This window comes from Plodia interpunctella, chromosome 11, assembly GCF_027563975.2.
Source record: "Plodia interpunctella isolate USDA-ARS_2022_Savannah chromosome 11, ilPloInte3.2, whole genome shotgun sequence".
Classification (NCBI taxonomy): domain Eukaryota; kingdom Metazoa; phylum Arthropoda; class Insecta; order Lepidoptera; family Pyralidae; genus Plodia; species Plodia interpunctella.
The window spans coordinates 1,452,373-1,478,405 of NC_071304.1; the positions used below are offsets into that span (position 1 = coordinate 1,452,373).

General features: G+C 35.0%; 1 protein-coding gene across 3 annotated transcripts; it reads right to left on the reverse strand.

Annotated features, from left to right (window-relative positions):
• Window positions 1-4,071: 4,071 nt before the first annotated feature.
• On the reverse strand, window positions 4,072-25,033 carry LOC128673712 (galactokinase-like). 3 transcript variants are annotated; one of them, XM_053751747.1, is made up of 9 exons: window positions 24,810-25,033; window positions 21,873-22,040; window positions 17,102-17,285; window positions 16,152-16,278; window positions 14,663-14,788; window positions 8,576-8,757; window positions 7,656-7,771; window positions 4,562-4,720; window positions 4,072-4,198 (listed from the first exon to the last, which is right to left on the reverse strand). In XM_053751747.1, exons 2-9 carry the CDS (start codon window positions 22,038-22,040, stop codon window positions 4,085-4,087), a joined length of 1,176 nt encoding a protein of 391 aa, XP_053607722.1. In that variant the 5' UTR covers window positions 24,810-25,033; the 3' UTR covers window positions 4,072-4,084. The 3 variants fall into 3 exon arrangements, with proteins under 3 accessions (XP_053607722.1, XP_053607723.1, XP_053607721.1); XM_053751748.1 differs by lacking the exon at window positions 24,810-25,033 and adding an exon at window positions 24,585-24,786; XM_053751746.1 differs by lacking the exon at window positions 24,810-25,033 and adding an exon at window positions 24,429-24,449.
• Between the last annotated feature and the right edge of the window lie 1,000 nt (window positions 25,034-26,033).

The following is a 26,033-nucleotide window of genomic DNA, read 5'->3' on the forward strand; positions in this document are numbered from 1 at the left end:
TATCACGCCGAACGCGCGTTATCAACTAAAAGTTTACCCCGGAGCTTCCATTGGGAAAGCTCAACGACGCGACGCAACAGAGTGTGCCAACAGGAACTTCGTCAAAGCCAAAGTGAAAAATATTTATTGCAAAATCTGTGTTTGTACATGTACACACATACAAAAAAGGCAAATTTAAGTGAGAGTTTCAACATATTGCCCTTTCAGACATGTAATATTTTTCAATAACAAAAATTATCAATATATAATCTTAATTTTAATAAATTATAATAACCATAGGAATGGTTTTAAATCTAAGAGATTTAAAATCATTCCTATGTATGTATATACATATATATAATCAAAATACTCATTTATATCATAGAATACTTGTTCTAAAAGCCATTTTTTTAGTTTCTGTTTAAATTGTTGGCAATCAGTAATAGATTTAACATCCATGGTTAACAAATTGGATTACATTAATAAATGCACTTTTTGTATGTTTCAATTTTTACACTAGGTAAATATAAATTATATTAATAAAAATCTCTTTGATTACTTCTAAATTATTATTTTTTCTTATAGTAAGGTTCGTAAAAAGCGACTAAGGGATACAGCCACAGCTGTAGCAGATGATATAGATACTATTCGCAAGGAAGAGTGACATAAGGTGCCTACCTTACGTATGGTAGCCAGTAGTAAAATCACGCCCAAACGCTTCGCACGGGTACTATAAATCTTCCTCTTCAATTACTCTATCTATTAACAAAACCCGCATCAAAATTCATTGCGTAGTTTTAAGCATACATTATTAAAGATCTAAGCATACATAGGGACAGACAGCGGGGAACTACTTTGTTTTATATTGTGTAATGAAGCTACCAGGCTTCCCGATGTCAGTGAAAATAGTTTTCATTATCTATTTATTTGTTTAAATTGTTAGCTATTTATTTGTTTAAATTGTAAATAAATAATCTTTATCTTTGCTAGAAGCTAGCTAGAAGCTTTAAAATGATATAATATACCTATATACCTTCACAAGACTCCATGGTACCAAATTAGTAATAACATTATGTCTACATGTTTCGTATCTATGCATCATGCTTCGGAAGGCAAAGTGATCATTATTGACATTTGATTGTCCTGTCTTTTAATTAACTTACTAAGTCCTCGACATTATCTATCTAATTATAATACTTACTAATTGTTGATCGTACGAACTAATTGTTCCTACGAGAACATTTATTTTATCGGCATGAAAGGTATATGTGCCAAAAATGTTGGCATTAACTGAAAATCAATGTTTCTGTACTAAAGGTGCAGAAAGTTTCGCTGAGTTAAGGCCTTTTTACCTTCCTGCAGCACACCGATTTGTTTCATTTTGTTTGTTTTGTTTTTTTATAAGACTTGTCTGTTATTTCTTTGGTATCTGTCTAATCAAATAAACGAATTATCTATCGGTGGCGCACTGGTAAAGTGCTTGCCTCTGAACCGAGTCGGGTCATGATGGAAAATGATCTATATATCTATATATATATATATATATATATATATATATATATTATTATTATCTATCTATATTTACTTCAAACTGCATATATGCAACATTGAGTAAAAATGTGATAAAGCATGAAGAGGTAACAAACAAACTTACTTTCCATTATTAATCATCATATTATAAGTTGATGATTGTATAATGTTAAAACAAAAACTATATATGAGCTTCTAATCTTATTTTTGACACAAGCTTTTACTGTCGTCAGGGAAATCATCGAAACAAACCGAATCGAAAAATGTTTCTGTGTCAGATAGCCACATTAATGAGAACTAAAATACGGCAATATCCACGGGAGCAGTGCCGCGGGACACAACTAGTAGCGCTATAAAAGTGGCCCAGTGGTCTAGATCATGGGGTCGTAAATTCGAATCCCATGAGAGGCATAATTTGTGTTTCATAGTAGAATGAATCTAGAAATGCTCTATTCATAAAAAAGTTAAAGCACGCTTTATACTAAAGTATGTTTTGTTTCGTGTCAGTGTCAAATATTGTACAGCGTGATAGTGACAAAAGATACTTTAGCGTTAAGTATGAAATGAATTTATGAATAAGAAGGATTTTTGAGAATAATAATGAGATGAAAAAATTCTGGAATCGAGCGAGTATTGAACCGCGCCCCTGTCTATCCGGGACAGTGATCTTGACCACTGAACCATCGAGAGCATGCCAGTTCGGCTGAATTAATTCATATCTTTCGTCTTTCGATTTTCCCTAGTTTGTTTAATACTAATAAACTATGTTTTCGAATAGTAATCTCTAAAATAGCGCAAAGGCGGATTTATAGCAAAAGCAATTCTTCCACCAAAATCAAATTAAAAAATCTCTTAAACGTCAATAAATTTCTTCTATTGTATTATATTTACCTTCTTAAAGTCTACTGCCGGCTTCCAATGCGTAGGTTCAGAAGCGGCGCAACAAACTTCACCGCTGCCTTTTCTCCAAAGACGTTAATTAACATATGTTAGTCTTATAAGTATAGGGAAACTTTTGGTGGTAGACAAAGCCTTACGCTTGAAGTTCGCCCTTTACATGTTTTTATAATAATGTTTATATACTTAAATAAATGAATAAAATTTAGAGAAGGACCGAAGTGGTTGCTCTCCGGGAGTACCGCCAGAAGTGAAAACTTTCAAGTTTTCACTTCTGGCGGCACTCCAGACATTCATATTACTAATAATAATATTCATATTAAGTACTTGAATATAATATATAATAACGTAGTGCTTTTTTGACGTCTTGCGAATTTTTGATAGGGCGAAGTGCGGGTTTGTGGTTGTCGTTGCGTCACAATAGCGGCGCAATGTGATTGGTTCGCTGTATCTCATTACGAATTGATTCGATAGTGAGTGAGAAGTGAAAAGCTAACCCGCACTTCGACGTGTCCTGATTAGAGTTTATAATTATTTACGAAGAAATTTTCACTTAAAAATTTGTTCGGGAGGTCTAGATAATTATTTTCGAATGATTATTAATTTAAAATGCTAAAGGCTTCGTTTGCCATTGTTTTATCGTGACGGCCGTTTTATAAACTACCTACTACAAGACCTAACTACCTACTACTAGATAACAATAGCATCTCCAAAGAGGATTGACGTCAGGCGACCAGTTGTAAAAGCATAGCCAACATTTCATGGGTGATTTTTTAAATAATCCCTGGGCGTCGGAGCGTCACAACTCCCAATGAAACCTAACACGCGAGAATGAGAAAGAGAGATTTCACAAAACCTTCCCATTAATCGCCTACCTACTAAGGTAGTTAGTTAGTTAATAAACTTAGTAGTTTATTCCCAAAAGACAGATTATCATGGAATTAGTAGGTACTACGGATTACCTGGATTCAAAGCAGATTATACTATACGTATACTTATATACACGTGACAGCAGACACTTATTTAACCTTGTCCACAAAGCACGGAACGTCATTCTTGCTCGGAATTGGTCTGGGTGAAATGGTCTCAGTATAGGAGGACTGTTCACTCGTCTGGTACTCGTCCAGGCGTCCCCAAAACTAATAATAACCTTGTCATAAGGGCTGTAAGTACAAACTTCGCACCAAAGACATAATTCCCTGAAGGGTTTTCCTCGAAGTTACATACGAGTACCGCCTGTCATGTGTGAGAATATACAGATTATTTTCAGGGTTTACTTGTGGTTACTGTGTATTTAATATAATGTAATTTTTATGTTACAATACTCTTTATGGCTTAATGAAAAAATAATTAATTACATGGATATTTCTGTCCTCGAAAACTATTCATTATTTACATTAAATTTAATATACGTAAATTAAATACAAGCAAAACTGACATGCACACACTCTCCGTTCATTTTCGCACTTTATCTACTCATGACACAAGGAAACTTCTTAAAATTACGCATATAGGTATGGTATATATACTTGATATAAGTCTGTCGGTCCATAGTGTGCTTTTTAGAGTGGTTCTCGTAGCAAAATCACGCGGACCAAGCCGCAGGCAAACTCTAGATAATTGGATTGGATTAAACCACACGAGGTTGAGGATTGAAAATGCGTATTTTATAAATCAATCATAATTTTATTCCCTTCGCGCCGTCACTAGGTTGACAGACAAAGAATACAGGATCCCCGCGATACTTCGATAGTATCAGCTTCTTTAAATTGTCCACTTGGTCTTTCTTCACCTGAAACAAGAATTCATTACAATAACAACAGTTCTAACAGCTGACTGTGTAGTTCTCCCATACATATTTTTTACTAATTGCGCCCCGGGTCTACGCTTCCGTTAGTTAAACGATACAAAAAAATGAGATTGAAAAAAAATTTTTTTTTTTTTTCAAACTATTTTTTTTATGTCTTTCCTATACAGATATACCTGGCCTATCGTACCATAAACAAAGAACATATAATATAATGGATAACCCGATATTATGTGGCATTTATCGGGCCAAAGCCAACATAGAGCCTTTTTAATGTCATTATTAATCATTATAGTTTTAAACAAATTTGGACTTTCTCAGCGGGACGTATAAAAAGACCAGGCTTACCAAAGTAACAACACAGCCACCGAAACCGCCGCCAGTCATCCTGGCACCGAGCACTCCTGGCGCCGGCCTAATAATTCTCACCAGCTCGTCCAGCTCGGGACACGAGATTTCCATCAATTTGCTCATGGACTCGTGTGACTCGTAGAACAGTCTGCCCACCTGAAATATGGAAATTATGGTAAACTAGCTTCGCCCCGGGGCTTCGGTCCCGTGGGAATTTCGGAATAAAGGGTACCCTGTGAGTTATTCCTGGTTATACTCTACCCGTGTACCAAATTTTATAACAATCCGTCCAGTAGATTTTGCATGAAAGAGTAACAAACATAGACATTCGCATACATCCTCACAAACTTTCGCATTTATAATATTACTAGGAAGTAGCATAGGATGGGAAAGATAGTCTTTATTAGGCTACCATGAAACATAAAACACGTAGCACGTTTCGTGGTAGGCCTACTGTTAGTCCGGGGCTAAGTTGACCGAAGCAAACGGAACGTGGAGAAATTTAGTTATAGCATGGGTGCTGTGTGTGGATATAGTCCCGGCACAAATGCGGTTGGCGTTGGCATCGTGTGGTTTTAGTGGGTTCAAGTCCCACACACCTGGCCGGCTTCCCGTGGCCGGATGGACGGGACGAGGGTCTTTCCACACGTTAAAAAAAAATGGGTGCTGTGTGTGGATGGTTGGTAGGCGTAACAGTCACGTCAGATAAGACGTGGAATAAAATCTGATACCAGTGTTAGCTTTAACACATTCGATAAGAAAGAAAACACGGATGCTGCCTTCCGTATTAAACTTAAAATGAAAAAATGATATCCTACTGTTATTCTTCTCTCCAAAAAGTGAGACAGAGAGAGAAAAAGTGGACACGTGAAAAATTCATGAAATGTAATGAATCCCTTTCTGAAAATAGGTTAAGCATAGCTCATATACATATTGGAGAAATAAGTATTGACATAATTAAAGAACATTGATGACAAGTAGGAAGTTACTTACAAGTAAAAGCCGTACTTGTATGGATCTAATACCGTTTCAGACATAGAGTGATATTATAATAGATACAATTACTTGTATTAGAATATGGTATGTGGTCCCACCATAGAATAGAACCATGCAATTTAAAATGTTTCTATTGATATTCAAAGAGAAAACGCAGCAAGCGTTATGGACGCCCTCGGTCTCAGGTACGATTCGGGTTTTTTTAATTTTAATTTACTACCTATCTACCCCGATCATGTGTTGGAATAAATAATTCTTTTTACCAAAAAAGGTCTAATTAAGCTTGTGTTAATTCAAGGTAATGACGATGGGATAGGTTAACTGAAATTTGCAGTTAGTAATAAATCCGTATCAACAACTACTAGTGGAACTTACTTTGAACTTTAGTGTGTGCAGTGTTTTTTGAACGTTTTCGATATTGCAACAAAGAGAATGACAAACAAGAACTTATATGTACTTAGTAGATATCAAAATAAGGTATTAAATTATTCAGATAGTTATATATTTATATAACTATCATAGATAGTTATATAATTTTTCATTCAAAGCCTCTTTGCCAATTAAAATGAGACTATAGGCGTGAAAAACTGACATGCTACGTACCATAATATTTTATGGTAATGCGGTATCTAGCCTGTTATCAATCTAAGGTTTCAGCAATGTATTTGTGTGATTTATTCATCAAAAGGCAAAGATGAAAGCAATCTCTACTTTAAATATTTTTTAAAGAAATTCGAATCAAATTATCAGAATGATATTCTTATCAGATGAATCTGAAAATTTTTCAATATACCTTTTGAACTTTTAACATGGAACAGGATATTAAATAACCTAATGACCTAATTGATTTTATCAAAAGCGTCTCATATAAAACGAGCGCATCAAAAACCATTCAATTGAGGGGATGCGACATTTAATTACATAAGTATCTAAATTAATTAGTATCTGTCCCATTCGTCTTTTTTTATTGTTTCTGCGTCTTAATCAGCAAAAAGAACTCTCATAAAAACGTTGTTCGTCTAGTATTATATTAACACTTACACTAACTGCGCCCCGGGGCTTCGCTCCCTTTGGAATGTCGGGATAAAAAGTACCCTATGTGTTATTCCAGGTTATATACCACACGTGTACCAAATTTCATAACAATCCGTCTAGTACTTTTTGCGTGAAAGAGTAACAAACATACATCCTGAAACTTTCGCATTTATAATTTTAGTAGAATAGTACCATATAGTGGGATTGTCACACGTAATGGAATCACATCCCCTAGTACCTATACGGCATTCCCCATTGGCCTATAAATATAGAATCCGGCAAAAAGCAATTTCTTAAAGCTCAAGGTAAAGGGACAAGTAAGTACTGAACCCTCAATCACCGAAAAGGTGTTATAGCCGAACGAAAGCGAGTTTTGTTTTCGGCTGATTTCCTGAGAGAAACCAGGTATCGGCTACCTGCAAAATTTACACCTTGGTAAGTAATAATCTTCAATTACATTACATTTTCAGGTAATCCTAATATTATAAACTAGCACATCGTCTCGGCTTCGCTCGGGTAAAACCTTAATAAAAAAATGGCCTTGGTTACTCATAAATGTCGGTTTCGTTTGCCTAAGTTAATTCGGTTTCATTTGCCTAAGTTAATGAAAATTGATCCAGTAGTTTTTAAGTTTATTAAAATGTATACATTTTTTTTCTCTATAATATAAATATACAAGCGGCCCGCCCCGGCTTTGCTCGGATAAAACCATAATAAATTAAACACCTAAACCTTACTCAGGAATCTATTGATGAAAACCAAACAAAAATCCGTCCGGTATTTTTGAGTTTATCACATTCATAAAGACAGACAGACGCGAAAGGGGACTTCTTTTTATACTAATATGTAAGTAAGTGATTTTATACTAGTATGCGAGCATCGATGTGAGTAATTTATTACTACGCAAATTTCGATGAAATTTGGTACACGGGTAGAATATAAGTTGGAATAGATATAGGATTAATTTAATATAAAATATGTTCTTTTTAAGCATACCTTATGTTAGAAAAAATGTCAGTAACTGCAATCCACTGTCGACTAGAATTTTTAAAATTCTTACCCTTTCTAGATCATTCTCTCGGAAACTCTTGGCGACCTGCTGCGTCCTCTCTATCTCTTCTATCACGTGCTGAGCTCTTCTCAACACTAATTCATCACAGTTCATCTGTTTCAATCCTGAAATCAATTTACATCTTGTAATTTGTAGCTAAAATCCCGCCACAAAAACCTATTAACATAAATAATCTTGTTTCTTTGCAAATTGTAGCCGGCCCATAATTAAATACAGACAAATAAGCTATTGTTTATTATATTTAATCTAAGGAAATTACCAATTAACAAAACATTCCCCAAGGATTTCTATAAATTATAACGTTTGCGTTTGCTATGCTCGAGTGCCGCAGACGGTAGTTGCTGAAATAATTCCGCAAATAGGCACAGTCTAGCCTCCGTAAGAATGTATATTTGTCTGTTCGTGAGCGATAGTAAAAGTAGCTTCGACATGGCGATATAATTACGTTATTACACGACGATAAGTTTACTCAACTGTTACTTAACTGTATACTATTTTGAAGCGGTGGTGGCCCAGTGTGTAAGACGGTCGTATGGTCTCAGTTTCGAATCTTACTTATGCCATATGAGTTTGTATACCAATCTGACTCATGTATAGTAGTTTTCATGTATCGATCACCACTTGTTTTCGGTGAAGGAAAACATCGTGAGGAAACCTGCACACTGGTGAACAGTTCAATTCACTAGTGTGTATGCGACTACTTGCCACTAGATGGCGGTAAGCAGTCGTAAAAGTCGTGTCGGATGCCTTTAAAAGACTTGAATAAAATACCAATGGCTGACCTCAGCGATAGACATTGGTTAGTCTGCGGACCAGATCCAGCTACAACCTTTTCGTGCTGTGTTTCGAGTGTACCCACTTGAAGCACGAAGAACGTACCAGTTAAGTAGGTCAAGATGAAAACTTACTTTCCAAATCAGCTGTCTTAGCCGACCTCAGCGAAGGTAGACCGAGCCGGGAGGCCGCTTCCTCACACTGTGCACGTCTCTGAGGGTACTCGCTGCCAGTCAGCTTGTGCTTGACATTGGAGTTCGTCACCAGAACTACATAGTCTCCTGTCTTCATTGGGACGTGGGTGGAGCCGAATGATCTGAGTGAGGCAGACACAGCATCACGTCTTTATCCGTCACGTCAAAAGATGAATATTGAAACCTTATATAAGATCTGTCTGTCTGTCAAGGCCCGTTTCTCATGTACGTGATATTAATATCAAATAAATACTAGATGTCTTTTAGCTGGGTAAAAATCAAACTTGTAAGTCAACTTAATAGATCAAAAGATATGAAAATGTATGTCCCATATTTTGCGATTTCACAAGGGAATAAAATACCTTTTGGATTACGTCTACCTACTCAGATAGAATCATGAAATCTGTCAAGAAGTAAGGGTTTATCCTAATATTATAAAGATGAAAGATTTGTATTTTTGTTTGTAATTAATAAACTCTAAAACTACTTGATCGTTTTAGATTAAATTTGGCTCAGACGAAACTACTCATCAGGATTAAAAAGACTAAGGTAAAAGCACCTAATTCCGCGGTGTTTTCCTCCAAAGTTAAATGAACGTCAAAATTTAAGTATTTAGTGTACCTTTTTGTAGAATTGGCCATTATTATCAGCAGTGACATTTATCTTAGTTTTAAAATATACCTAAAGTTTGATAGTAAACAAATTTTATAAATGTAAAATTATTTAAAAACATAAATGAGTCCGAGGGCCCTTATTCCGATTTAAAAATCTTAATTCCGACTCATATTGATCCTAAATCCGAGTGTACGAAATATATGTTCAAAAATCAAGTGTATTTTTTGTCTTTGGATTTTAAATAAATCTTACCTATTCTCTTTGTACTTTATTTACAAATTATATTTTTTACTTTTTTGTTTTATCACGTTTATCTGTCAATGTAGTTTCTGGAATATTATATTGTCGAGAATCTTTATAAACGCTACTGCTAATAATGGCTATTATTAATTGCTATGATAGCATTTTGAAGATCTTCTTTTGTGTATTTCTTCTTGGGTTCATTATTTTACAGCAAACAGTAAATTGTAAGTGATTGTAATTGTGCGTAGATAAATCTGAGTAGGTACATCGGATAAGAAAACTTAAGTATTTTAAATGTTTCAAAGGTATTACACTTAATAACTGAAACTATGTGAAATAAGTGCGTGAGAAAATGAACACCCTGTATTTTGCTGTATCAATACCACAGAATTAGGTATTCATATAATCTTTTTCCGTCTTAAATACATCGGAATTGCGTTTTCTAACTCTCTGGCAATTCTTTTATTCCGAGTAATAAAAAATGAAACATTTGTCAATATACTGTAAGTAAATTAAACCTAAATTTCAATACCTTTCGAAACATATACAAAACATACCAGGAATTAGATCAGAACATATCAATAATTTAATTTTTCGTCTTTACTTTTCAATTCAATGAATCAATAAAGTACATAAATAAATATTCTTTAACCTATTATAACTAATAAATGCGACGCTGAAGTGTACCTCGGAAATACATTTTTACGTGTATTGGTTATTCAAGTAATCAGTACTAAAATACTAAATTCCTAATCATAATAATGCATCGAATTGCAAACACACTAAAACAATCCTTTGCTCACATAAACATGATTAAATAAATTATTTACCGTATAACATATTTTGCGAACAAAAATAACTTGTTAATTAAATAAAAACACCGCTTTTCTAAATACATCGTAATATGGTGCCAGTTTTGGAACCCCTCGTAATTGAGTGCCTTTACCTTATTTTTTTTATTATGGTTTTATTCAAAGCCGGGATGGACCGCTAGTAATAATACCTATGTATATTGGGGGAAAAAAACGGTTTTTGTAGTAGTTGGCTACTTGTATATGTGCTTACACTAGTTACATACATATATTCTGTACAATAAGGCTTAATCACACTTAACTGAGATAATAAGTTCATTACTAAAGACATTTACATTGACGACCTCGGTGGCGCAGTGGTAAAGTGCTTGCCTCTGAACCGAGAGGTCCCGGGTTCGAGCCCCGGTCGGGTTATGATGGAAAATGATCTTATTCTGATTGGCCCGGGTCTTGGATGTTTATCTATATATGTATTTGTTATAAAATATAGTATCGTTGAGTTAGTATCCCATAAAACAAGTCTCGAACATACTTTGGGGTTAGCTCAATCTGTGTGAATTGTCCTAATAATATATATTTATAAATACGATATATATATAGCGATCTTACAAATACGTAGCAACGACCCAACTGCGTTCATTTTTCTTGAGCTTCCACATTAATTAAGTATAAATAACTGGCCTATAAAATGTGCCCGACATAGATCCTATGAAATTGATAACAGGTTCCGTATATTTACTTACTTATTTATTTATATACACAGCATAACAGTGTAAATATAAAACGCACAAAATATAGGAAACTAAGTACTACTTATTTCCATAGAAATATCTTCCAGTGGACCCGCGAAAGAATAATGCAAGAAGAGAGACATATCCGATCATATAAAAATCATGACCGCGCAGTAATCTCTTTAGGAGTTCCGTCGTCGAAAGCCGTTTCTGGGGTACACCATCAAGGCATGCTTATCATAATAACGCATTGTCATCCAAACTAAACGTATTTGCATAATGTCAGCTCAATCGATTCAAGATGTCTGCTTCAAAATAGCGTTACAAGATTCTAAAATCAAAAAATCAAAATCAAATCATTTATCAGGCCTTCACAGGCACTTTTTCACGTCATATTCTAAATTAAATGATGTTTATCAAAGCTACAAACTATTAACATTTCGGAACGACCACTGCTGAGAAAAAACGCCGAAAGAAACTCATTCAAACAGTGTTGGTCCCTATTATGCCAGAAAGGCTTACCATTTTTTAAATATAAATTTATGTATAATTTTTTATCAGTAATATAACAATGCTCTCTAATCTATCTGAACATCATCACCCTTGACAACCTTATTTGTCCTACTGGGAATAATATACATACATACATTGCAAGTTAATTAATTTATAATAAAATAATGAAATTCAAACATGTAACACGCTGTATATATGTATAAGACCTACATTTGTTAATTGACGTCTTTGGAGAAAAGACCGCGGTGAAGTTTGTTGCGCCGCTTCTTCTTCACCTGCGCTTAAGTAAATTTTTGACGAATAAAGAATTTTGAATTTGAATTTTCTGTCAAAAATGTATGAAATTATCTTACAAAAAGTCTTCATATCTCAACTTTGGGCGCGCATTGTACGATCTGTCTAAATCCAACTTCGGTTTAATTTTCTTCGACTGCAGAACCCTAAAAAATGTTATTATAAGGCTATTGACCTAACCTATTAAAAGACGGAACACTCTTTCCTATTTGTAGAAGCATATACATTATGCATGCAAATAGGAACTGGGGCAATTTAAAATAACCGAGTGATTTTACAATGCAAATAGATAAATAAACTGGAAGAAATTGCATGACCGTTCTCTCGGGGTCTTTTGGTGCTGTGGTATACAGTCAACAGAAAATCGACATATTCAAAATTGTTACAAATTCACCAGCTACACCACCGCATAAGGTTCCAAGTCGACAGGAACAGTGATCAATTACAACAATGCAATCTAGACGTAGGTATTAAGAAAGCATGAACAATTGTTCAATTGAATTTCGCGTTAAATCGACATCTCAGTCGCTAGAAATTTTACTTTTTCACTTTTTTCCACAAGAGAAGCCACCGTTAACTGCTTATTATAAAATAAAATATAATATTCTGAAATTTGGGTGAAAAGTATTCAAATTCTATTTAATAGAAAAGACAAATAAAGATATAAATTTTAGTCCAAGAGAAAATAATTAGTTATTTAGTAATTACACTCATTTGATTCTTACCCAGATATAATGTATAATGGTATCTTTAATTTAAAAAGAAACGATTTTTTAATACTTCAAACGATCTGGTAACAAGCTCCTTTTACTGTAAATAAAAAATTATTCCAATGTATAATATAAAATAAAGCTATCCTTTTTAACGCCAAGACCAAAATCCATTAACGATTTAATTTATATTTCGAAGTAAATCAATATGGGTATTGTCGATATTGTTAAGCGTAGTAAAAACAGTTCCTTTATTACATTTAATTGAGATGTCAAAACTCGGGCTTTCACTCAATGCCAACAAGTCTCAAGTTAATAATCGACAGTCAGCATTACGTTGCTAAAAATAAATCCTCTCCTACCCTTTATGTAAAACTAGATCATAAAATTACTCCCTTCACTTCTACTGTCAAAAACCTAGGAGTGCATCTGTGACGAAGTCCTTTTTTGTGTTCCCCAAGTCAACAAGGTCAGTTGTAAAGATTTTATGTGGCTTTCTTTCTCTACTTATTCCTATTTTTACAAAATTTTATTTATTGTCTCCTGTCCGTAATCAAATCTTACATGTTAGATTCTCCTACACTTACTTCATAGTCGTATCCGAGGGTCGGTCGTGGTCATTACGTGGAATGAGACAAACACAACAACTTTCTTGGCGTTATTAATAGAGTGGTTTGCCATTGCCTTCTCCATTTCACACACAAGTTAATAATAATCAACCAGTGTGCATGTTTCCTCACGATGTTTTCCTTCACCGGAAGCAAGTGGTGGTCGATTAAAATTACTATACATGAGTCATACAAACTCATGTGACACGAGTAGGATTCGAACCTGGGACCTTTCGATCCACAGGCTTAACCATTACACCACCACCGCTTATACAGTTGACCTACACAGTTGAAATTTCCCACGTCGCTTCAGTTTCCATGACAATGCTTATTATGATAAGCATGGCTTAATGATGCTGATCGTCTCCAAACGAGGGAACTCCTCAACCGTTTATAACACGGACATGGGTTTTATGTCAGGTGTTAAATGCCATAAGATCTCTCCGATGACAATAAAAGCTTGTGTCAAAAATGACATTTTTGTAAAGAAACTTGTTGAAATTCCGTAGATGTTACTGCGCCATTGAGCTCCTATTTTGTAAGAAATATTAAATACAGTCCCATTAATTTATAAAATTCACACTAAAATGGAAAGCTTGAGATGAATAATTATCTCCTTGTGTGAATGATGAAGCACCCACCCGCTTTTTTAACGTCTGGACTGCTTAAGGACGTTATTTTTAAGTTTTGTTTCTGATACCAAGAAGAACTGAAAATAAATATAACAATAACATGATTTTTCCTCAAACAGATGCCTGGAACTATTAATCCGACTCGAAAAATTTTTTCCTTAAACGAGTGGGAAAGAAATTTCAAGAAATATGTATAATATACGTAGGCTGTAGGTGTTCTTAGAAGTAATAAGTGGGAACTGTACATAAAAGAGATTCCAAAGCATACTTTAAACTAAAGTATGTTTTGCCCCTTTCTGTCTATACTTAGTTTTGTAAAGTGTAATGGTAACAAAACATAGCTAGACTAGGCTATATTGCTTCCACACACAAACAAAGCTAACATAATATTAATCTTATTTAAACGATTTATCTGTCACAAAATGGAAGTAAAATCTGGAAGCAAACATTAATCGCTACATCGTGCAACAATTTAAAAGTGACCTCATCCAAAACGTATGTATACTTTAAAATTTTCTAAGTTAAATACATGACATTAATAAATTCCTGTGAATGAAAATGTATTGTAGTAATGTGGAGCCCACAAACAGTTTGAGTAGAAACAACGCGACGCGACGCGCGCTCCGTTCAGCGCGCTCCCCACCACCGCGCGAGTTGTGCCGTGATGCGAATTACGTGTGCAGTATCAATGTTGTACTATATGTGAATATTGTAAAATAAATTATTCTACTTCCATTCTTCTCATTGGCATTTTATTTCGAGTAGTCTAAGCACACTACAGTAGTTTTTATTGAAATGAACAATTGTTAAGTAAGGTAATTTAAATTGTTAAAGTGGTGTTATTGAGAGAGAGAGGACGAAAGGCTTACCGACAGTCGATAAGCAGAGCGGTGTCCTTCTTCGCCATAGAGACGATATACTGGTCCATGACGCCGCACGGGACGCCAGGAAACTCGTGTTCCGCACTCTGGCACAGCCTCGCCTTCTCCACAGGACTATGAGAAAAATATAGGGTTTTTTTTACAAGTTTTTATTTAGTTTCACCTGTCCCGTTGTCTGTCTGTAATTATATCTTGCAAGTTAGATTTATATGTACTACTTCCAGTTGTCGTACAGAGTTGAAGTTTTCCACGTCGCTTCAGTTTCCATTACAAAGCGATGAATCTTTGCAACTAAATTTTAAAGCAGCTGTTCGACGACATTGTGGAGCCGGCGTTAGATTGCAGGGTTGAATGACCTTGCTAAAATTTTCATAAAACGTAAATTGCAAGGACAAAATACTTAAACATTTTGAAGATTTAAGGTCCGGTTACATCAGTCAATTTCGACGTTAACGGTAAAGTACGTCGCCATTTGTCTAAGCAACCGCGGTGCGCAGGTTAAAGTCAACGTCAAATTTGACTGGTGGAACCCACTCTAAATGTTTGCCAATAAAAAAACAAAATCAAAATGCCGATAACAATGTGTTTTTATGAATAACAATTTGTATTTTCCTCACCTTGGGAATTATGGGGATTAAAAGCGTCTAGACGCGAAATCGTTTTTTTATTGGAGATTTATTTTGTATATTTTAACATGATTTAACACGGACAGAGCAGTGCATTGACCAAGTCGTCCAACTATTACACAACACGAAAACAAAACGAGGATTAGTTGGTATTTAGTGTATTGTGTATCTAATATATATCTGTACTAATTATTATAAAGAGATAAGCGTTTGTGAGTTTGTATGTTTGATGCGGGTAATCTCCGAAACTACCGAACCGATTTCAAAAATTCTATCACCATTAAAAAGGGACATTATTTAATATGGCTATATTATATCTCCCACGAGAGCGAAGCCCCGGGCAACATCTAGTTTTGTATATTTAAACACGGACAGAGCAGTGCAGTGACCAAGTTGTCTATTATTGGGATAATAAACTGTCACTGCACTTCGGGACTGTTGTGTTCTGGGGAACAAATACAAAAGGAGGATTCATTGGTATTTAGTGTATTGTGTATCTAATTTAAAATAAATTAAAGAGAAATTTAAAATGAGCAATATGATAAAACTTGATTGGAAATTAATGTGTAGGTAAATTTACAACACCAAAAGAAGATAATTATTTAGACTAGTTGCGCCACAGATATTCGCCGCTCCCGTGGTAATTTCGGAATGAAAAGTACCCTATGTTTTATTCCACATTATATTTTACCCGGGTACCAAATTTCATAATAATCCGTCCAGTAGATTTTGCGTGAAACAGTATCAAACACACACACATATATACTCACAAACTTACGCATTTAGATTTAGAAGATTTAATTTCTGAATAAATGTTTTGATATTAAGAAGAAGAAGAAACTCATACGTACTCAACTGTCAGTCCAGTTAGTACCTCCAGGAATGTACAGACTGCCACCTCGAGAGACGCGCTGCTCGACAACCCAGCTCCCATGGGCACATCTGACGTAATAGCCATATTGAATCCTTGCACTGGCTCTGTGGGGGAAAACATTTATGGTTACCTGCATCTAAATTTCCATTGGGATAGATAAATACATTATAAACATAAAGGTACAAATCACACAGATTGAGCTAGCCCCAAAGAAAGCGAGATTTATGTTAAGGGATACTAACACAACGAAACTATATTCAAATTCACATCCAAGAGCCAGCTCAATCTGAAAAAGATAATTTTCTATGTTGACTTGACAGGGAATCAAACCCAGGACTTCCAGTGTAGCAGTCTGGCATGATGACCATTAGGCCACGAAGGTTGTTAAAAGATAAAATCCTGGGTGGAGGTCCCGGGTTCGATCCCCGGACAGGCCAACATGGAAAATTATCTTTTTCAGATTGACCTGCGTCTCTTGGATGTTATGTAATATAGACGATCCATGGGCAATTTTATTTGCCTGTGGTTCTATCAGTCGGACTATTCTATCACACGTCGCTAGTACTATTGTATAAATAGGAAATGGCATTAAGCGGCTATATTTTATGTCGAAGCCGCTGACATTTCGGAGAAATGACCTCTGCAAAAAAAATACCCCAATTATATTAAAAGGTCTGATTATGTTTACACTCTCGCCCTGTCGCCATTTCTGGGTAGAATAAAATAAAATAAAAATATCCTTTTGCGCACAAAATGACACGTGGTGTTGTTGTTCCGCCCTAAAATTGGCTACATATCCTAACATGGCTGCCGTACGAGGCGACTATGAAACAGCGTTTGCAGCTGAATAGACAACAATCGCATTCCCAAAGAAGGTAATCTTTATGTAGGCGGCAAATATTCAGGCTAAAATTACAATTTTCTTACTTGGAAACTTTGATACCGTTCCTTTCACATAGTTCGCCCAGGCGGGCTCACCGGGCGTCAGCTTGGCAACGCTGGTTGCGGGAAAGGCCGTGCTGACCACGTCCCCATTGGCTAAGACTGAGATCACGTGACATTCGTCAGTGTCGTTATAGCCGCCCACCACTACTGTCACGAAGGGAATCGCCTGCAAAGAAAAATTAGAATTCAGAATAAGGCACAACATTATCGCGTTCTTTTAAATTGAAATCTTATTAACACGAACGAAATTAATTTTCTTGTGAAATAAATAATGTTAATTATTACTAGCTCTTGACCGCGGCTTCAACCGCGTCATTTCGTGAGACCGCTCTTAACTTGTTATTGTCACTATATCGGGTTCTATATTTTTCACGTATCGCGATAAAATCTATACAAGATTTTAAGTTAGACCATCCGCTATACACTAATTTACTAATTATTTAATTTTACCTAAATTAGCAATAAATTTGCTGTGTATTTTAACATAGCAAACTTCAATGAGGTCGCGACGCGCGCTGCCTAAGTTCGCGGCGAACAACTAGACACTTGGTTTTAGCCATAGCTAATTCAAACCACATATGATTTGAATAATGGACTGAATTACTAGTTTGGTCATGGAGTGTTATGGAGTGAGATCTCTACATCTACATTCAAATTAGTCCGGCCTAGTTTGAGTCGCCAGGACTACAAGAAATTGTTGTGTATCCTTATATTGTTGTATTGTGTTTGAAATTGTGTATACTTGTGGAGTAAAGAATTGTGTAATATCTCACAACAAATTTAGTTTATCATAATCTACAGCCATTTAATCGTACCTATTGCTAGGGCACAGGCCTTTCGGATGAAGAAGGAGTAGGTATGGGCCATCACATAACAGTTAAAACCCTCAATGTGCCCGCGTGGTGGGTCATGGCCCACACACATTTAAATAATAATAATAATAAAGCACCCAACACTTTAGCACTGCGCCATCGAGATCGTCAAATTATTATTTAGTTATTATTAAAAATAATATGAGCTAAATTTTATCATAAACATCCACAATAAATGATACGAAGCTGATTTATTTAGCGTGAAAACATTCGGAATGTCTCCGAAATCGCTGTTATGTTCCCATTTTACGAGTTTTACGCTTTACGCTCAGATAAGTGTTGCGACTCCAGGGGTCTTCTATGCACAGATTTATAACAAGCTAGATACCGCAAACGCGCTCATGTTTTTTTTGACAATGAGAAATATGACACAGTCTTGACGCAGCTTACAAATTTTGAAATTGATTAGCCGTTCCTCTTCTGAACGTTTTCCCGATTTTTCCTCAAGTGTTAAGCATCAGAGCATATATATAACCATATGGAGATACAATTTGGTCTTTCGTTTTTATGATGCGTTCTATCTGTGTTAGTTAACATAGTTTTAAATTCACTTACTAATTGTTGTTGTGGGTCATCATCATCATCATGAAATATACGACTTAAGGACTTGAAGATAACTCTTCCCGTGTACACAGAAATAATGTTAATTTCATTCATTTTGTTGTGTCACTGTTTCACTTCACACGACACTCCCTATCTGAACACCCAGTCCACTTCTCTACGAGTATTCCATGAGTATTGACTCAATGTGGGTGTGATATTGAAATCGTTACAAAATGTAAGTTATTTCTTTGTTGAAATTAATGCTTATTTTAAGGTAAGTCTTATTCAGATAGGTTGTAAGAATTTAAACCATGAGGTTTTAATACGCACCGTTGCGTTTGCCATTGTGTAATCTGGTTGTTACGAGTACAAGCGACATGCGTTTTCTAGGTTTTATAAATCTGTGTTTCTATTATTCGTTTATATTTCTGTTTATAGTGCTTCCCAATAGATAGCGATAAGGCTGCCTTGGACGCAGAGAATATTTATCTTCCTTATATATATTTATATATGTTTTGACAATGTAATAAATACATGTAAACTGAGGGTTTGTGTTCCTTTTGTAATAAATAATGCCGAAGAGATATTTGATCACATTTTGTTGACTTGATCGCGGATTATACGGACGGATATTGTTTGGTGCTCTGATTTTATATATACAGATTAAGTTTCACGCAGTCAAGACCCTATAAGGGTCACCCTTACGGGGTAGACAGAGGCAGCCAAGAGTAATGAAACTAGGAAGAAGAATTTCTTCATTTATTTTGGCACATAACAGCAGTTATTATACAAATGAACATTATTTAGGTTTTTTATTACAAAGAGATTTTAATCGACAGTGTTCTTAGCCTATATTTGGGAAAATGTGCGTTCGACCGGATTGGAAACAGTCAGCACTTGTCTAGCAAGTGGGAGGAAGCCATTAACGCGGAGATGGTTTCATAAATTTTCAATTTAGTTTTCTAAATAATTGCTTGTTTATTGAATAAATTCGAATCTGGGACTTGCTCGACTCGGGCTTCAAAGGCTATTTATAAATAAAACTTTCTGAAATTTGAAAGTTCATCGAAATTGATTTTAATTATTGTCAAAGTTTGGATAAGAACACCATCTGAGCTCGTTTTATCGGCTATTCTCAATTTCTTCCTTAGCAATTTATCTTGATCTTATTAATCCGATTCCAAATTGCCGTAATCGGTATCGATTATTGAACATCACATCAAAAGTAAAGTTAGTGATTATGAAAGAAAGTGCCAGCTGTTTTCAAAGTCAGCGTCGATATTAAAAGTAGGTAATGATACTGATATGGTAATGATACACTGCGTTTAATATGATGTGTGGATCCGCCCTAAAATAGGACCACTTCACACTCCAGAGAGAGAAAACGCTGCGTGTTATAAAATGAAACAAACTCTGTATTTCTGTTGAGATATTCTGAAAAATACAGATTAAATGAGCTCAGTTAATACAACTGCAGAAGGAAAAGACGACCAAACAGAAGATGGCGGAACAATTTTTCATAAAAATGGCCAGATTTTGCCATCTACGGATAAAATGTTTGTCCTACATAATCTATATAGGCTAATAAAACATTATACTATAGTATCCTAAAATCTATGAAATACAAACATACCATAGACACTTTTTTAACAGGATAGCATACCTACAGATAACATCCAATTGATTGCTGTTTTCCATCACACAAAACTTGTTAACTTTGTAAAAATCGCAATCTATTTTCACGGGAGTGGAAAATTCATTTCTATGGAGTGTAAAATTTTCCAACAGTAATTTTAAATTAGCAGATTATTTCTTGACGTCATCTAGACGACGTTAATTTCAAAAAGCGCCGCCAGTTAATTTCATTAAACTGTCATTTGGAACGCTTGCGAAATTTTAAAATAACATTTTCAAATTCAATCAATCCAGTGTAATTAATATTGTTTTCCTTTTCGAGTGTGTTTCAAGTCGCCTTGGTATCACATGACTTTTACTTTACTCTTGTACATATATATATTATAACCACATACATATTAGTGAACTTAAACTGTCAGTGTGTTCACGATGTTTTCCTTCGCCGGAAACAAGTGATGGTCAGTGAAAATTAGTATACATTAGTCAGATTGGTAAACAAATTCATGTGGCACGAGTAGGATTCTAACCTGGGATCTTTCGCTCACAGGGAGACATTTTAGATCGTCTTAACGTCGAAGTTGACTGTTGCAATCCAACCGCACAATTGCCAACGTATTCTGTAAGCACTAACAATTTATTCTCTCATGATAATGACAAATTGAATTATTTAAATTGTGAAGCACAACATCTTTAGAAACAAGTTAATTTACTCGTCGTAATTAAGAAGTTCTAAGATTTCTTCGTGTTTTGCATAATTAATATCGTTTGAACGAAACTTATATTTGAATAGGATAGGATGAGTATCATTAGCCGACAGTAAATTTTATCTTCCTAACTAAATTACTTACGTATTTTACAAAACACATTTTTGAATGCGTTATAAACCTGTGTTATTTTATTTGGTGGATTGAAGACTCGAAGCCGAAGAAGCAAGATTATTCTACAAGCTTACATCCCTTTTGCTACGGTTATCAGAATAACATTAAATATATGCGCTTTTCTAATCTAGAAATTTCCAGTTCTGCCCAACCACAATAAAAAATCCGTCTGTTGATCAAAGAAACAAAAATGAACATCATACTAACCTAGCATTATTACGAAGCATGATTCCAATTAATATTATTACGGTACATGTCAAACTTGTTATTGTCAAAATTTGTATTGCACCCACGTTTGTCTTGTGATTCAGTCGCAAACCCTCCCATCAAACCCACGCCAGTTCGAATCCTACAGGACACCCCCATGGTTGTTTCAAAATAGCTAATTTTGCAATGTTAAGAGCACTTTCGTCTCTTTTGAGTGGTAATTCCATCTAATCCTGTTTACTGAATTTCTACTCTTATTTTTAGTATAAATTAATTTCGTACTTTATACCAGCATATGTACCTACAAAAGTGTGTGTCTGGGACTCCAAATTAATGGTAAGTATTTGTCGAGTTACCTATTTAATATGAACTACGTAGTCGAAGACGCGACGAGATGTTTGTCGCAAGGCTTTCGCAACTAAGTTAGGTACTCTTTAACCCCCAACTCAAAAAGAGGGGTGTTATAAGTTTGACCGCTGAGTGTGTCTGTTTTTCTGTGTACGTGGAACCGTACCGTGGTGGCAACGTGTGAACCGATTTGTTTTTTTTTTTTTGTTAGTTGAGACCCAATGAAGTCTGATATTTGTTACAAGTCAATCGCAACTTGTATTTACTTACCACAGGTAATACGTATCCTTCACAATAGTCGACATGCTCGCCAATGAGGTTGACGCGGCCAGGCGCGCTCGACGCTGCGACTGCCGCGCGACCGAATGAAGACTGATATTTGTCGCAAGCCTGTTGCAGCAATGTCGCTTCGCCGACTGGGACCGCGTCGTGGCTCATCTGTTTGATGACAAACAGACAGTTGTACATAAAAACAATATATATTATCCTGTTAATATCCCTCCCTACGTATTATAAAAATAAGTCCCCTATTCTCGTCGTCTGTCTGTATGAACACGATAAACTAAACCACGTTTTATGTTTACAGGATACACAGGATTGTAGCCTAGTGTGCAGCCACTGGTTTTGTGTAACCATATATAATAATATGTGTACATAATTATATTATATAATGTAATAGAAACATTAAATAAATTTTAAGTATTAGAGCATTCGTGTAAAAAAAATATTAGGTAGACGTTTTTCGCGCCTTCGTACCTATACTTAATAACTATTTAATGTAATTATTTAACGCAAATGAACGTACTATCACACGACTATGGTATAATTTGAAGCGTAATCTGTAATTAGATAACCCACAGCCACAGTTCATTAGTGGCCTATTCAGATTCACGTCATGTCATCGTAGAGTTTAGGTACGCGAGAGTGTTGAAGATATTTTTTTTTATTATTTATTAAAATATTCCGACCAATAGTTAATGAGACGACCTGCTGCGGTTTCGCCCAACACTCCTTCCAAGCCTTTCTATCCGATTCCTGATCCAAGTATTTCTTCCTAAAGCTTCGCAGATCATCTGTCCAACGCTTCCTTGGTCTACAAACTACCACCTTTCCTCTTTCCATAACTTTTCCTTTAGATTGTTTATTTAATATTTTCAGATAGTATTTCCATTTTGATGGTAGGAAAGCGGACCCTGGGCTCAGATGCTCAACAACTGAGAAGGAGGAACAGGGAAAAGATTATTAATTATTTGAGTCGATAACGCGTGAGGAGTTACAAACCAATGAACAAACTTACTTCCACATTTATAATATTATAGTTTTTATTGGGATATAAAATATACAAAATACGTTTTTAGGTGATAAACAAATTCAATTTAATTCAATTCAAATTATTTATTGCATCCTTAATGTACAGTATACAGGTCATAATTATCAAAATAAAGGAACAATTAAGGACCCTGTCGGGCGCTTTAAAAATAATTCAAATACCTATCAAAAGTATACTAACTTAAAAATTATAAAGTCACGCTTTGTGTCCATGCATCATATCTGATTTTGTGAAAGAAAACCTTTATTGACCTCAATCAATCATCACCGCGATATAAAGCATTATTGGAAGGAACTTTTATTCATTACTATCTTGGATGACTTGCATCAATCTTCCATTTAAATAATTGAGCCGGCCTTGAACTTGTGTTTCGCCTTGTGTTTCGCCATGTTACAGCTTTATATTTCATAGTAAACTAGGTTTTACGGGATGATAAGCGTGAACTAAAGCTATTGTTCCGGAAAAGTCCTTATGTTTTACTTCGCACTTGAAACTACGTGCACCTATGCAAAATTTCAAGAAGATTCGTGTGAGTAAATAAAGCGTGAAGTGATAAAAAACCAACTTATTTTCGCATTTATATACTAGGATTAGTTAGGATTAGGATAAGGTAGGATTAAGATAAATTAAAATTATAAAAAATTATAAAATAGGATTAAGATTAATTAAATTATATAAGCCCAGGAGTCCCACACTCAGTGCGTAACAAGCATTCCCCTGGGTAAACAAAAAAAAAAGGATTAAGATAAATTACATTTTAAAAATATCAACTACGTTTTCGTTTCTCTATATTATGATGTGTTAACGGTGACTAAGGGTCAAATGTTTATAATATTTGAGTGGATTTTATCGATGTTAAATTAACATCGATAAATACAATAACTTTAAACCTCTCCTAAATAAAACTGTTGAACCTGCTGACCTGTAAAGGCATGGATTTTGTCAAATGTGATAATGAAATAATCTGATAAGTACCCACGCACTGAATCCATTAGCGAGGGTTATCCAACACGTGACTATAGAATACAAACAAAACATCTACAACGTCTCATTTTGTCTTATTTTGAGACTGAAAGAAAACCATATTGCTAAAAGGTTTACGCTAAAAGTTAAAGTCAAATATATCCGGAATAGAAAAAACCAAAGAAAAGACAAGAGGTTAGTTGATGGCGTTCAAGAAAGTATGAACTCAAACTCAAACTCAAACATCTTTATTGCAGTAACTGTGTAGTACAAGGTGTGGCACATACAATACATATAGTTTCAACAGTTTACCCTTTCAGGCATGCAATATTAGCGTTATGTTACACTTATAACACATACTATATTTCTATATATGGATAAGTACGTGCATATATGGATAAGTATGTACATGAATATACATATATAATACTTATACTATACAGAGGAAGTTAAGTGAAATGAAGAACACAAGAATACAACAACACCCAACGGCCCACAACACGCACGGACAGAAAAACACAAACATAACTCACCACCATTAGCGGTAATTAAAAATAGGTAGGTAGTTACGTAGATGAAAGTCGAACATAATTTCTTTGTACAAATCACTTTTTACGATCGCGTGCGTGCCATGGCCATAAACTGGTAAGACTTGAAAAAACAATTCTAGACTTTTTAATCATGCTTACCTTATATCAGCTGATATTCTGTTCCCACTTAATACAATAAACTGCGTTAAAATCACGGAATTTTCATTAGCAAACTTAGCTACCTAGGTAGGTACCTACATTAAATAGTCACATACATTCATTTGAGGCAGCATTCATTTGATAACTTCTTAAAACAAAATAAAATCCAAGAATTCATCGTTACACGTAAGTTTCGTTTCTAAGTTATTTAAGATGGCCGCTCACCTCTAATCACCTGGAGACCAGAACACAATTATAACCTCAAACACAAATAATATTCTTCAGAATGAGAACAGAAACGCGTCGACTCGTCTCATTAGCTAGCAAGCTGTTGTTCAACATAAATTTATCGTCATTAAGCCGAGTGCTCATGATACGACGATAAATAAATTTACTGTGAGATGCTGGCTTGTTGATTCAATTAATTCCACGGTCTGCGGGATATTCGGGCTCCTTGTTTACCCACATATAACTAAATATGTTTCAACAAAATTATGTAACATATTGTTTTCATTTTATTGTCCTGAACAAGTTCAACCCCCGTAGAACTGCGGCTGCCATTCCTAACCATTTTTGTCATTTTCGAATAGCTATTTTAAATGCTATTAGCAAAAATTAAAAAAAAATGTACTCAATCAAATCAAAATCAAATCATTTATTCAGAAATTAGGCCTTCACAGGCACTTTTTCACGTCATATTCTAAATTAAATGATGTTTACTAAAGCTACAAACTACTAGCAATTCGGAACGACTGCTGAGAAGAAATGCCCAAAGAAACTCATTCAAACAGTGTTGGTCCCTATTATGCCAAAAGGGCTTACCATTTTTTCAATATTATTTATGTATAATTTTTTATCAGTGTAAGTATAACAATGTAAGTACACAATAAAGTACATGGTCAAAAGGTATACTGAAACATATTATGATTGTGATCAAGTGCTGATGAAAGGAAAAAATATATATATACTACTATACTTGTAAAACTATATTACTTAATTATTAATACATAACGGTAATAGGTACACCAAGTCTAAAGGTGTTACTCGCGACGGTGGTCGGATTACGACTGAGGTCCATTTGTCCATGGGATACACCCGCAAGGGACGCGTATACACAAGCTAACCGTGTGAGTTTACATTCGTTTGATATTCATTATATGACATTTTGGGATAAAATCTAACTACCCACTTAGATTTTATCCCAAAAAGTACTACCCACTCACTTATCCTATGTACCTTATCCTATCCATATCTTTAGGTCTATTCTGTTTGAAGTGTGTGTAACAATTAGTTGTTAACACTGGTGTTGTTCAGTGTCGCCTAAAGGCACGACATTACTTTAAAACAATTGAAATTGAATGAGACAGAAGATAAAGAAAGGGAAAGCAATACATACAATGCATCATCGGCCTAAGGACTGAGTTGTAAATGTTATCAAGCGGTCAACGA

What these genes read in the sequence shown, in the direction of transcription:
- LOC128673712 (XM_053751746.1), bottom strand. An exon ending in AACGGTATCAAAGTTTCCAA is followed by an intron (nt 16,279 to 17,101) that starts GTAAGAAAATTG and finishes TTTCCCCCACAG; the next exon opens with AGCCAGTGCAAGGATTCAAT. An exon ending in TAAGACAGCTGATTTGGAAA is followed by an intron (nt 7,772 to 8,575) that starts GTAAGTTTTCAT and finishes AATTGATTTCAG; the next exon opens with GATTGAAACAGATGAACTGT.